This window comes from Sarcophilus harrisii, chromosome 2, assembly GCF_902635505.1.
Source record: "Sarcophilus harrisii chromosome 2, mSarHar1.11, whole genome shotgun sequence".
Lineage (NCBI taxonomy): Eukaryota > Metazoa > Chordata > Mammalia > Dasyuromorphia > Dasyuridae > Sarcophilus > Sarcophilus harrisii.
The window spans coordinates 121,533,736-121,549,362 of NC_045427.1; the positions used below are offsets into that span (position 1 = coordinate 121,533,736).

At 33.9% G+C, this 15,627-nt stretch overlaps 1 protein-coding gene across 1 annotated transcript in view; it reads left to right on the forward strand.

Moving 5' to 3' along the window:
* UNC5D (unc-5 netrin receptor D) overlaps positions 1–15,627 on the forward strand; it is a 385,851-nt gene that overhangs the window by 51,786 nt on the left and 318,438 nt on the right. Inside the window, exon 4 of the mRNA XM_031949254.1 lies at positions 5,409–5,552. Coding sequence (XP_031805114.1) covers positions 5,409–5,552 — 144 coding nt within the window. The remainder of the gene's footprint in view (positions 1–5,408; positions 5,553–15,627) is intronic.

Here is a 15,627-nt window from a genome sequence, read left to right on the forward strand (position 1 = left end):
TGGGGAGAGACTAGGCAAGTTTCTTTTGGCTCTGCCTCACCAAGATCAGAATTCTTAAGTTTTTCAACATTTTTTTTCATTTTAATCTTGCAATCCTTGTATAAATCATTATGCTGTTCTGCTTACTTTCTTCTACATTAATTCACACTACTCAATTCTCTGAAATCATGCCTGTTAATACTATCTCATTATGTTCATATATTATAATTTGTTCACTCATTCTCTAAGAGGCAGTCTAAGATTCCCCACCTTATATCCTAATATTTGTCCCCTGCTTAGTAGGGGCAACTAAGTGGCACAGTTGAGTGCCAGGCCTGAAGTTAGAAAGAGCATAACCAGAACCTTTCTCTTCATTTTATAATGATGAATCTGGGATAAATTTTGTAACAGAGGAGAAAGGAAATAGCAAGGAAGCACATGTTGATGAGTGTACATGGCAGGATGAAATACATAACAGGGTCCCAGAGACTTGTCGTTGTGATGTGTTTGATGTGATGAATGATCTCCTGGGGACAAGGGGAGGTTAAGAATAAAAGAGATGTTGCTCATGTGTAGAGAAACAAATGGTAACCCAATTTTCAAAAAGGTTAAGTTTCTTTAAACTCTAGGACAGTGAGCTTGACTTTGATTCCTTGTAACATTCCAAAATGCATTATTAAAGTCATGGTTAGAAAGGGCATTGCTGATTCCTACTTGCCAGCATGGGTTCATCAAGAACAAGTCAAACTGGTCTCATCTCATTTACTGTTCTGAAAGGGTTAGACTAATAGATCAGTAAAACTGTAAAGACAGAGCCTTGAGATTTCCACAAAGAATAAGATACAAAGTTTCACAATATCCTCATGCACAAGCTTTCTAGGAAGGGAAGCTTTATGATAGTTTAATTAGGTAGATCCTGAACTACTTCATTAATTATACCCCAAGAGTAGTTAACAGGGTTACGTTGTTACTAATATTTGCCCTTTGCTTCATTCTCATCAGCCCTTTTTTAAAAAAGAATGATTTAAATTAAGACATAGAAGGCATGTTGAAATTATATAAATACTTGGTATCTGAGGAGTATAGCTAATATAATATATGACAGAAGGCAGCTATTTGACACAGTGGATAGAATTGCTACAATTATTGTCAGGAAAATCTGAGTTCAAATCCTATTTCAGAGACTAATTATGTGACCACGAATAAATCATGTCACTTCTGCATCGACTTGCTCAAATGCAAAATGATAATAATAATAGCATCTGCCTCTCAGTTTTGCTATGAGGATCAAATGAAATATTGCTAAAAAGCTTGGCACGGTGTTGGGTGTATAGTAGACACTCTAGAAATAGAAAATGTTATTAATATTATTACTTTATGACCTTAGGCAATTTAACCTCTGCCTCAATTTCCTCACTTGTAAAATGTGTATAATAATGATATCTGTCTTCCTTATTTGGACTTTTTGGAGTATTAAAAACAGATATTTGAAAAACACTAAGCACAGTGCTGGTACATGGTAGACTCTAAATAAATTACAGCTAGTGTTATTGATGGGGATGGTTATGATGATAATAATGATGATTTTGATTCAAAAAGATTTTGACAGACAAGAGCAATGGTTCAACAAAAACAAAATTAAATTTAAATGGAATTATTATAAATCCTTTACCTAAGTTGAAAAAGAATCAGCAATCATGTACAGAGATGGGGACTTTCTACTAGATTAGAATTCACATGAAAAAGATCTGGGGGTTTTAGCTTTCCCATTTGCCTCTTGGATTCTCTAGTTTCCTTAAGCACTTAGACTTCTAAATAAGCCTTTTTCAAATTCTCCTGACTGCTAGTGCTCTTGTTCCTAGAACTGTCTGCTATGCATTTTGTATATACTATATATATTCTTATATGAATACATCTTGTCTCCTTATTAGAATATAAGTTCTCAGTTCTATGTTGTATTTTTTCTATAATGATGTGTTTTTTTTTCTTCTGAGCAAATGCATTTATCAGTACCATAGAATTTTTTTTCTCATGTGACACCCTATATTTTATTGCTTCATATGCACGTTATATTTCCTTAAACCAGATTATAGTTCCTAGAGGTTAGGGATCATATCGTCTTCTTCTTCTGCTTCACAGTTTCAATGCTTAGAGATTTATAATGGATCAATTGCAAGGATATCGTGAATCTTATTTGCAGTCCTCTCTATTAATTCTTTCTCTTTTCATTTTCTGCACTGTCAAGTTGCATAGCTTTACACATTTACTTTTGGAACTTATAATTTATTTGGAATGCCAACAACTAACTTTGTTTATACTTCCATTTCATTTTTCTTGGGATGCAACAAAGATTTTTTTTTCTGAGAAAAGGCTTATTTTGTTGCCACTAAAGTCTCTCATATCAAAGGAATAACCTTTCTGACCCTATTCCAACTACAGGTAACTACAGATAGGTGCTTTCTTGCTGCTTCTAGTTGAGTCTTCAATACTCAGGGAAACTCGACAGCTCAATATAAGTGGAAATACTTCTGGGATGGAGTTTTCCCTACTGAATTCCCCAATTCCCATTCTTTGCAAGAAGATGAGCCAAGACAGTTTTTTTGTGGTGTGTGTTTTAAATTTTTGCATGGTTTTCCCATCATTTTTTCATTCCTGGTCTCTTTTTCTAGAGTAAATTATGGGACAAAGTAAACAACCGGTTTTGGCAACCTAACAACTTTCTTAAACCTTATTTCAACTTTCTTCCATATGTATTCTGTGTTCCAACCACACTGGACCACTTGCCATTCCCCTTACATACCCTAAGCTTTCCAAAGGGCTGTGTTTTTCTTCAAACAATTCCCTTTGCCTGGAATTATCTACCATGATTTCTAGTTATTAAAATACTAATCTCCCTTCAAGACCCAGGTCAAATCTCATATTTTCTGATCTAGTTTCAACATTACCTTAAAATGTATTGCCAATTTTGCCTGCAGACTCAATAAAGACCCTGGAATCCCAGATGGTCTTGACTCTATATATGGCAAGGTTCAGTCTATAAAGTACAAATGAACATGCTTTTGGATTCAATATGTGTTATTTAATGTTTGATCAGAGTCTCGGCATCAGCAAGGACCTCAAGGCTATTTTCCTCCCCTAATCTGTACCTGAATCTTTTCTATAGCATACTTTATAACTCGTTATCTGTATTTTACTTGAAGACCCATAACCCATTTAATAAGAGGAACCATAACCTGCTGAAGCAGTCAATAATCCACTTTTAGAATAGCTATAATTATTAGACTCTTCTTCCTAACTTAAGGTCTAAATCTGTCTCTTTGAATTGTCTGCCCATTGGTACTAATTCTTTTTGGGTAATAGAGAATAATTTTTAATCTTCACTCTCCCCTCAATCCTTGGGCTCAAATACCATTTGAAAATACTTTTCTTCTTCAGGCTAAACATTCACATTCCCATCAATACATCCTCATATGACAAGATCTTAAAGATTTTTTTTTCCTATTTGGATTGTCTCTTCTGTATGTCTTTCCTGACGTAATCAGAACTGAAAGAAATGCAAGTAATGTACAGAACTGAACATAAAGATAAACTGGAGTTTGTTTCAAAGGGAGGGCATTGAGAACAAGGACTGGAAAAGGCAAAAGATGAAATTTTAGGTAAGACTTGAAGGAAATTAAGGAAGCTAGGATGGAGAAATGAGAAGGGAATGTGTTCCAGGAGAACAACCAGTGGGGGAAAAAAGAGTTTGGAAAATGGGATGTTGTGTTTGGAGGAACCTTATATAAGCCAATTTCTTGCATATCTTCTTTTATAAACTGTTCATCTATATTTTTTGTCCACTTGTCTATTAAGGGTCTAATATTTGGTCTAATATATAGAGAATGTACTTATATAGAATAATACGATGTTAACCGAAGATACTTATGCAAAGATTCTCTTGTCTCATTGTCACTTTCCCTTCACATGTAAAAGCACACAAATGCACACATACACACACACACACAGATATGTGTGTATATGTATATATATATAATATATAATATAATAATAATGTACATATATATGCGTGTATGTATACATGTATATGTATACATGTATATACTATATACATGTATACGTTTGTCCATCTATCTATTCAAATCATCCCCACCATTCAATTTAAGTTCTCACTTATCCAAGAAGTCTTTCTAGAATAATCTAGCTTACAAGATTTATTTATTTGGCATCTCAGGAATGTTTTTTTGAGGAAGTGCTACACAATTAACACATACTTGATCCCCAGTTCTTTTATATGTGTTAGACTTGCTTCCTCTATTATAACAGAAAAACTTTGGGGTATAATAGTGTCTGGCATATAGGAATTACTTAAGAAATGCTTGTTAAATCTATATTTTATTTATATAGTCTACAACTATATAAAAATTTAATTTGGCATATGTGTAAATATAAAATATTCTTATATGCATATATACATAGTTAGGTATGTGTGTATATCTATCTATCTATCTATATAATGAGTTAGTTGTTTAAATAATTAATAATAGCTCAGATTTATATAGTGATTCAAAACTTAAAAACACTTTTTTCTTTCCACAGTAGCCATGTTAAATAGGTTAGATTTAAGACTATTGTCTTTATTCTACAGATTAGAAAACTGAAGCTAGGAGAGATAAAAGAACTTGTTCAAAGTCATATAACTTTTAAGTGTCAGAATTGGAACATGATCTCATATCTTTTAACTACAAGTTCTGTGTTTTTGTCATTAGATTACACTGCCTTCAGAACCAAGGTCTCTTCAGAGATCACATGTTGCAGGACCATCGTATATGTTTCTTCTGGGTTGATCTAACACTGGATTTGTTTGGAGTCAGTGAATTTGGATGTAAATTTTAGTTCTAACACTGAATACGTTTGATCCGTTAAAAAATAATTAACCTTTAGTTACTCAATATTTAAAATTTTGGGATAAATATTATTATCCATTCTTATTCTAAAGTTTTGATCCTATGAACTCTTGGGACTAAAATTTTATAATGGCTGCTTGGGGACTAATTCTATATCTATTACATGGAGATTAACTTGAATATTAAGTTTGTTACAACAGTTGGGGAATACATGTATAAAAGTGTCTCCAAAGTCAAGTTTCTGAGACACCTTTGAAACTTCAACAAAGCCCTCATTGTTTGATAATTCTTTGTGTGTGTGTGTGTGTGTGTGTGTGTGTGTGTGTGTGTGTGTATGTGTGTGTTCTGGCCTATTCAGCTTTAAGAATTTAATTAGCAGTAATATATTATTGTCAAAGTAATTAAATCTTTGCTTTGATTAAAAACAGAATTGTTTAATTAAAAAAAGAAATGGGTTGGCTCACCTTAACTTTCTGCTGGAGTAAGATATCCATATCAGATGATTCCCGCTATCTTTCTCCACAGGTCTGAAGGTTCGAGAAGTGTTCATCAATGTCACCAGGCAGCAAGTGGAGGATTTTCATGGACCTGAAGACTATTGGTGCCAGTGTGTTGCATGGAGTCATCTAGGTACTTCTAAGAGCCGGAAGGCATCAGTTCGTATAGCCTGTGAGTAGATTTGTCATTTGCCTTTTTGTTTCTCCCTCCCCACCACTTCCAAGAGGAATAGATATAGATTTTTTTAAGAGAATCAATTCTTTTCATGTATGGGTTGGACAAGATGGCTTTTGAGTCCCCTCAAATTCTATGTGAAATATTATGATTATCTATGTACTGAGCTTGTGGCCAAGAAGAATTCATTCATCTTCTAAATTTCTCATGCAACTTCCTAGGAATTGTCTATCAAATTAGAGATGGCTTTATTCTGTATTGATAGAAGAAGTTCTCACATTAAGAATTCCCTAATTTGATGTATTTACAAATCTTTTTTTTTTATGTGTGTGATTTTTTTGACTACCATAATTTTCTGATGTCTCATAGAGAATTAGAAGTAGCCCTAGATTCTGTAGTTTTCCTCTAAATGGGAACAAGTTCTGTAGGTCATAAAAAGCTGAAAGATTTCCAAAAACTGTAACAGCTGTTGTGATTCTTAAACACCTGTTTGTTACCAGTTCTTGGATAGGCTGTGATCTGAATTGGTGGGGAGAGTGGTCTACATCAGAAGCATCATTTGAAGATCCTTGAAATCATGAAATATTTTAACAGATTTCAAGAGTAAAAGCAGGGATATTCTACATGCCTTTTTTCAGGGACCTAACAATGAGACACAGATTGACTTGCTTGCTTCTTTGTTAGATTCACTTATTTCTTTTAAATCCTTTCTTAACTGTTCCATAATTTCCTCTGGAGTGTATTCAGCAAGTCTGTTTGGCTAAGAGATTCTGTTTGGATTGTGAACAAATGGGTGTCACAGCAGTGCTTGATAAAGATTGTTCATGCAAGAGAAAAAGATGTCAGAATGGACTGCTGTTTATGGCACCCAAAAGTAACAGGAGTCATTTATATAAAAGTAAAAACAATCTTGTGTTTGTTTGTTTTTTAAATTTCCTGTAATATCCATGAAAATCCACAAAAATAAGAAGGCATTAAAGAATCTTTGTGTCCTATTGTTAAATCTACTCTGTAAATCTTAAAACATAGAAACTGGTTTTAAATATGTACTAGTTTGGTCTAAAAGAAAACAGAAATGGAAATAGGCAGAAATAAGAATAAAAAGTAAGTGTTCCCAGATGGCTCCTAATTTCTTCATGATTTTTCTTTCAAGATCCTATGATTTCTGACCCTGGCCCATTTAAGAGAATAAGAGAAAGTTCAGATAGTATTATAAAGCACATTGCTGACCTGACACAAGATCATCACTGTTCGATTCTCAGGTTTATTCTGTACTTAATCTCTTGCACAGTTTATGGTACAGCCCACTGCCTAAAACTCTTCCTAGAGCCAATCTTAAGATGGGAGAACTTTAAAGCAAAACATCAAGGAAAAGCTGCCTAGTGGTAAGAATCACCAGAGTCATCCTGTTCTTCCATGCAATACTTACCTGGCTTTCTTGTTCTCCCTCCTGACAACCCAAATGATTTACAATAGAAGGACAATCTTTCATGCACTGGCCCAGAATCTTGGATTTTATGCTTTATATAGTATGTCCATAGGCAACGTCAGTTTGGAATGGAGATATTGGTGTCTACCTCAAGGTTTGTAACAGCAGCTAATGTCTTTATGTCTCACAGAAAAATTACCCTGCTTTCCTGCTTGTGATGACATGGAGCATTTTCTCTTCTTTAAAAATAAAACAAAAGAAAACCCCTCATTTCTCCCTGTAAGTGGTTTCTCTCTAGAGGAAGTCACAATAAAATGCACAGAAGCTTTCTAGTAAGTAATCAAGACACTGAGGACAGTGTCAGTTATTGCAGTTTTATTCAAATGACTTTTTGTGAAAGTGGCATAAAAATATAGGGCAAGTGGGATTTATTTGAGAACTCATGGAGCCTGTTCCTAGCATATGTCAATAGTATAGGGATTATGAGGAGAAATGAGTTGCTGTTTGAAAAGACATTTACATTTCTTAAGAAGTGAAATCTTCCTCTTAAAATATAAATTTCACTCTCACTATATGATATAGGGTGAGGGGACCCAGATATCAAAGCAAGGTATTGTGGCAGGAGAGAGGAGTTGGAGGTAGTAAATGGTGGTTGCAAACACCTAATAAATTGTGTTGGCCACGTGTTATATATGTGATGATTCTTCTTTGTAGTCTTTTTTTTTTAAGTTTTTCAGTACTTATCAAAATAAAGTTTCATTATCTAAAATTAAGAAGATTATTAACCTCTTTGGGCATCAATTTGCCTAGCTTTAACCTGATGGAGATGAAAAAAAATGACCTTGATTTTGTTCTTTATTACTTTTGTGATTAAGGTGTATAACCCTTACTTTTAATTTTTTTCATTTCTACCAAAAAGGAGTTCAATTAAATAATCATTAAGTAATTTTTTCAATAATTTTTGGTTCAATATTTTCTGATATTAAGATTTAGTAATGATGTTTATTTACTGTCTTGGAAAATCCATTCTATTTCTTTGTGGTCCATCTAGTATTCAAAAGGCTCGTCCGAGTTCTTTGGATCTGTTCAAACCAATAAATACAATGATGCTTAATTATGACTTTGTAAGACAAGGATAATAAGATTTAGAGGAGGAAGGGACCTTAGAGGTCCTTTAATTGGTTAATTTTACATATGAGGCAAAAGAGGGCCAGAGAAATGAAATTGTTTGGTCAGGTTGACACAGTTAACAGATTTTGTGCAAAGGAAGGATTTGAACGTAGGTTGTCTAAAAGTATGGTATTTTCATCTGCAATCCTGTGCCTCTATATAGGGTATCTTAAAAGCCTCAATAGAGTATTGAACTTTAATAGCTTAAAATTTAACTAAGACTTTTGGGATATCTTATATAGCCCTTTTCTAAAAGACTTCTCTAGAAAAATATGAGTGCTTTTTCTTAGCCATAATATTGCATGAAAAAAGTTCATTCTCCAAAAGGCCAGTCATGTTTAGCTATCATAGCTCTCTCTGGAATAATAGAAGCTTCATTGATGCTTCAATAATGACTATATTTTAAAGATAACAAAACTAATTTTAAAAAAATGAGAGTTAAATGCCTTACCTATGTTCACACAGCTAATTAGAGCAAAATTAGACCTGGAACCCTAATCTCTTGATTTCCTTTTTAGATCATTTCCTTTTAATTATCAAGTTAAGAAATCCTCTACTTTTCTTGATCAAACAGCTGGTTGGTATAGTGTATAAAGTGTTAGACCTGAAGTCTGGAAGATTTGCATTCAAATCTAACCTCAGAAATGTACTAAGTGGCTTAACCTCTGTTTGCCTCAGTTTGACCATTTGTAAAATAAGGATATACTTCCGAGAATTGTTATGAGAATAAAATGACAATATGTGTAAATAGCTTTCCAAATCCAAACAATACAGAAGTGCTAGTTACCACCACCACCATCATCATCATCATCATCACACTTAAAGCAAAATGAGAATGTCAAACACAATTCCAGTGGATAGTTGCAGAATCATAGCATTTCAAGGTTGAGATAAACTTCAAAGACCATCTTAGCTCAATTGTGTTTTAAAGAATTCTCTCTACAACATCCCAAAAGAAGTCATTCCACTTTCCCTCAAAGAACTTCAATTAAAGAAAAATTATTACCTCCCAAGAGAATCTGCATTTAACTCTAATTGGCTGTAATTGGTAAGAAATTTTTCTTTAAATTGAGACTGTATTTAACTCTTTACAAATTCCATCTATTCATCTTAGTTTATTTTTTTCCTTCTGAAAAATAATGGTTGTTTCCTTAAATAATCTCAGTGTAAATTACTGTTGCTCTCATAGTAAAGTGATAGCAATTTATTATGCAGTCATGCACCAATCACCACCTGAGTGACCATCAGCCACTACAGGTTTTACCCTAAAGGCCAAAGTATTCTATCACCTTGAATTTTCATTACACCATCACAGTTACACATTGCATCAGGGAAATGTTGACTCATCGGCCAACTGCCAAGGGCTGAGAAATACAATGCTGGAGACAATGCTGCAAAAAATGTGAGTGGGTTATGTGTCTGTTTTAAGGTAAAAATTAAAAAAAAAAAGTTGAATTGGTCTAAACCCTCACAAAGTTGGCACAAACTACTCTGTGGGGAATTACTCCCACAGGACCTCACAAGTCAGTTTGGTTCAATCAAGCCGAAGTTAGACAAGCACACTGCTGCATCTGTTACTTCTGCTGCTGGACGGTTGTCAAGAGTTGAAATATTCAATTATTCGTGGTTGTTTATTTCTGTGTGTGAACATTTGGCCACTTTGCCCAAGCTTTCCTTCCTCACATTCTCTCTTGCATGCTTCTCCAGCTGCCTGCAAAATATTGAGCCTGTTCCATTAACCCTTAGGTAGTTCTACTCTCTAAGGACACTTGTCTTTTTCTGCTCAACCATTATGGGGGAAACCAAGGAACAGTCACACATTCCCTACCTATAACATAGCATGTGGAAGGAAAACAATTTTGTAAAAACCTACTGAAATGTGATAAATCCTGAGTAGAAGCATGAAAGAATCTCACTTTATGGAATTTAAATATGCTGCATGCTTCAGACAGCCCTAAAATAACCCGTGAAATTATGCTAAAAACTAGAGGAAAGGGAGAAAGAAAATACAGTTCAAGTCTCATTTTAGTTAGTGAAATTCCTTCCCTACCTTCATCAGCCAGCAACAAAAATACCTGATGGCATGTGATTCTGGAAGCGAGTAGGAAGAAGAAATTGAGCACGATTGTATTTGGGAAATAGAACAGTGCTTTCAATGATCCCAGATTGCCAACTGTTGGGAGGAAAAAAAATTAATATCAATATTCGCTCTGTGAGAATATGGTTTTATGGCTATGAATCATGGAAGACCACACTCTCAGACAAAGTAAAATTATAAATAAAAGCAACTTAAATGTAAAGATGTGTTGGTGGGTGTATGCAAGCTGCCATATGTAAGCAAAGATGACTTGATATTCAGGAAGTGGCTTAATAGACATTATCAAAAACTTATATGTATAGAAAGCAAGTGGGACAGTCATGCCATAAGAATGAGTATTACTCATAAAATCTCAGAACATTTCTTATATATGTTTCCCTTTCTCCTACTCATACAGCTACAAATCTAATTCAGGGTCTTATCCCCTTTCTTTTGAACTATTGAATAGCCTTATAATTTAGTCTATTGGATTATTGAAACAGTCTTATAATTAGTCTCCCTGCCTCAAGTCTTTCCTTATTATAATTCATCCTTCACTCAGCTGCTAAATGATTTTTCCTAAAGCACAGTTATCACCTCTTCCTTCCCCCCAACTAACTCAATAAATTCCAATTGCTCTATATTATCTCAGGTATGTATAAAATCCTCTGATATTTCATAATTTGTCCCCCTTCCTGCATTTTCAGTCTTCTTACATGTCATATACTCAACAATCCAGCAAAACTAACTTATTGGCTATTCCTCCTAATGACTTTTAATCTCTATTTCCTTTCCATGCATTTCCAGTGACTATGCTCCATGACAGACATACTCTTCATCCTCTATCTTTTTTTTATTATAGCTTTTTATTTACAAGTTATATGCATGGGTAATTTTACAGCATTGACAATTGCCAAAACTTTTGTTCCAATTTTTCCCCTTCTTTCTCCCACCTCCTCCCCCAAATGGCAGGTTGGCCAATACATGCTAAATATGTTTAAGTATAAGTTAAATACAAAATAAGTATATATGTCCAAACAGTTATTTTGCTGTACAAAAAGAATTGGACTCTGAAATAGTGTACAATTAGCCTGTGAAGGAAATAAAAAATGCAGGTGGACAAAAATAGAGGGATTGGAAATTATATGTAATGGTTCTTAGTCATCCCCCAGAGTTCTTTCGCTGGGTGTAGCTGGTTCAATTCATCCCTGCTCCATTGGAACTGGTTTAGTTCATCTCATTGCTGAAGATGGCCACATCCATCAGAATTGATCATCATACAGTATTGTTGTTGAAGTACATAATTATCTCTTGGTCTTGCTCATTTCTCTCAGCATCAGGTCATGTTAGTCTCTCCAAGCTTTTCTTAAATCATCCTGTTGGTCATTTCTTACAGAACAATAATATTCCATAGTATTCATATTGCACATACAGGTCCCTTTCCCTTCTTTAAAATCTCTTTGGGATATAAGCCCAGTAGTAACACTGCTGGATCAAAGGGTATGCATTCTTCATCCTCTCTTTGACAACTCTTAAATTTCTTCAAAATTCAGCTCCAATCACACATCTTATAAAAGGGCTTCAGTCTATAGCCCAACCTCAAAGCCTTATCTTTCATTCTCTCTCTTTCTCTCTCTCTCTCTCTCTCTCTCTCTCTCTCTCTCTCTCTCTCTCTATATATATATATATATATATATATATATATATATATATATATATTATATATATATATATAATTTATTTATTGTTAAGTTATTTTAATCATGTCTGACTTTTACTGACCAATTTGGAGTTTGCTTGGCAGAAATAATGGAGGGATTTGTCATTTCCTTCTCCAGCTCATAAGGAAAATGAGGCAAATAAGATTAAGTGACTTGCCCAGATTCACCTAGCTAATAAGTGTTTGAGACCAGGTTTGAACTTTGAAAGAAGTATTCCTGACATCAGACCCAGCACTTCATCTTCTGCATTACCTATCTGTCCATTTTACATATACCTAGTTATTTAAATGTCGCCTTTCTTGGTAGAATGAGCTCTTTGAAAGCAGAAACTTTAAAAAAAAAATCTTTGTTTATCTCCAGCAATTAGCAGAGTAAGTACATATAATACACACTTAGGAAATTATTTTTGAGGTTGAGCAAATTGGCACATAAATGTAATCCCTTCTATCAAGGAGACCGAGGCTGGTGGAATACTTGAGTATAGGAATTCAGAATTGTAGTTGGATAAAGCCAGTCAAGTGTTTATACTAGCTGTGGCACAAATATGATGAATTTTAGTGACCTAGTGACCTTAGTCTTAAAGAGGTACAAACCAATTTATGTTGGCAAATGAACAGGTGAAAACTTCCATGTTGATTGGCAATGGAATCAAGTCTCTATGTGGCAGCTAAACCTCCAACCTGTGCAAGATATATTTCAAGTAGGTTTTTGGATGATTTTTTTAGAATTCTCTATCCTATCATTTGCAAAGAGTAACAGTTTTATCTCCTTGTTGTCTATTCTAATTCCTTTAATTTCTTTTTTTGTTTCTTTTTTTTATTGCTAAAGTCAACATTTCTAGTACACTATTGAGTAATAGTGGTGATAATGGGCATCCTAGTTTCACAATTGGTCTTATTGGGAATGTGTCCATCTTCTCTCCATTACAAATAATGTTTTCTGATAGTGTTAGATGCTGCTTATTATTTTTAGAAAAAATCCCTTTATCCCTATGTTCTCTAGTGTTTTTAATAGGGCTAGGTATTGTGTTTTGTCAAAAGTCTTTTCTGCATTTATTGATATTATCAAATGATTTCTTTTGCCTTTGTTATTTATGTGGTTGAGTATGTTAATATTTAATCCTAATATTGAATCAGCCCTGCATTCCTGTATAAATCCCAGTCGCTCATAGTGTATTATCCTGATAATAAGTCTTCTGATAATAAATCTCTTTGCTAATATTTTATTTAAAATACTTGTATTGATTTTCAATAGAGAGATAGGTCTGTAATTTTCTTTCTCTGTTTTGGTTCTTCTTGGTTTAGGTATCAGCACAATATTTGTCTCATAGAAATAAGATGTCAGGACTCTTTCTTTACCTATTTTCCCAAATAGTTTACATAGCATTGGAATTAATTGTTATTTAAATATTTGGTAGAATTTACATGTAAATTCATCTGGCCCTCGAGATTTTTCTTAGGAAGTTCATTGATGGCTTGTTCAATTTCTTTTTCTAAAATATAACTATTTAAGTAATTTATTTCTTCTTCTGTTAATCTGAGCAATTCATATTTTTGTAAAGATTCATCCATTTCAACTTCATTGTCAGACTTGCTGTCAAAATAGCATCTAATTATTGCTTTAATTTCTAATTCATTGATGGAAAGTTCATCTCTTTAATTTTTGATGCAGGGAATTTGTTTTTTTTTTCCTTTGCTTTTTCTAATCAAATTAGACAAAGGTTTATTTATTTTGTTAGTTTTTTCATAAAACCAACTCTTAGTTTTACTAATTATTCTAATAGTTTTCTTAATTTCAATTTTATTAATCTCTTCTTTGAGTTAATTAGATAGATCTACTGTGCAAGATATGATGACTAAGTCTCCCCCCAAAAAATATAAAACAAAAGAAAGAAAAACAAAGGAAAGTTTTTATTAATGGCTGGGTTGATAATAAAGCAACCAGAATAAGGATCCTTTTGTATTAGATAGTCAATGGAAGATTGGTGTTTTGGAGTGTATGTGTTTGTGTGTGTGTGTGTGTGTGTGTGTGTGTGTGTGTGTGTGTGTGAATTAACAAATTTTGTAAATTTTAAAAAAAGTTGAATTATTGTGATTTGCAATTTTAGAAGTCGAAACTCTTCTTTAACTTTACTCTTTAACTGTTAACTCATATCATTAAAATGGAGTCGGATGAAATGAAATTGAAAATCATTTTTAAAGTGCTTGTCCTGTGATAAGTACTATGCTAAGTATCAGTGCTACAATTATAGAGTCGTTTTTTTTTTCTTTTCCTACAAAGGCTTACATTTTATTTGGGGGTAATAATACAAAAAAAAGGAGAGTTCATTAGCAAGTTACATGGGAAATCCCTGTGGTCTTTAGATTCCTAGAACAGGTTGGAAGGCAAAGCCAAAAAGTCCTTAGGGTTGAATAGTATATAGCAGATGTCAATGCTGGTATGTTAGAGAATATACCAGCAGAGCAAATGATAAAACTTATGATCCTTTGAGGCCTGTGGTTGGGAATGTTGTAAAACCTGATGATCTTCCATCTTAGTTGAAGAATTATAATCACTGATTGATTCCCTCCTTATCAAACAGGTGGTGTGAAGTCATATCTTTTCAGCATTCAGAGATCTAGAGGGACTTTAGATAGTGACCATTGGTAGCATCTGGGTAAATGGCTATCAGTCTGAAAACTTTAAAGAGAAGAATGCTATGCTAATATTATGGAGTCTACCTCACTTGGAGGTAGAGTCTGTGTGGGCAGGAGTTGTCTGAGACTCTTTGGGTAAGACATCTCTCTCTGCCCTGATAGACTGGTGCATTAAAATATTAAATTTAGAATATGGTATAGCACAAGCATATACATTTTCCTATCCTTCCCAAGAAAACAGGTTTGTAGTTCTCTTGAAAGCTTAACAAAGACAACCAACTGAGGATTACAAAGAAAACTTCACCATTGAACTGTCTTTATGAATCTCCATCTGCACAATGTCCTTCCACATGCAGGGTACATCTTCTGGAAAGGATATTTTGCAGGTAATGCTTCATAGTAGAGTCATGTGGCTGACTTAGCATCTGGCTTCACAGTCAAGCCATAGATCAAAAGGACAAATCCCAGTAAATATGTTGCCTAAGGCAGGGTTATCATTGTCTTTCCTTCCCTATCCAGCTGCTCCTTACAAGCTGGAGTTTAGTCAGAAAAGAACAAGAAGAGCATACAACAAATTGTTCCTAACACTAACATTTCATAAAACACAAATTGATCTATAAATTCTACCTGCATGTTTCTATACAACTTTTGTTCACTTGGGAAGTAACCATGCAGACTGATCTAGATAGAAATATATTTCTAAATACTTTTCCACAGAAGAAGGCTGCAGAACCCAAGGGAGACTGTTATTCTGTTCTGCCAATGTTCAAGAAATACTTTTGAATTGATTTAAAATGTCTTGAACTGAGTTGAATGTAATCGGAATGAAAGATAAAGACCAGGTCAGATGACAAACATTTGAAACAATGGAGGATGAAAGAGGCAGTATTATTGGATTTCTTCAGGAGGGTGGGAGTTCTTATCACTAAAAGTCTTCAAAAAATACACAGAGGATGATCACTAGTGAGGAATTTTGTACAGAAGATTCATGTGCAAATAGTGTTTGGATTAATAATTTCTAAGATTCATTCTGTGACTA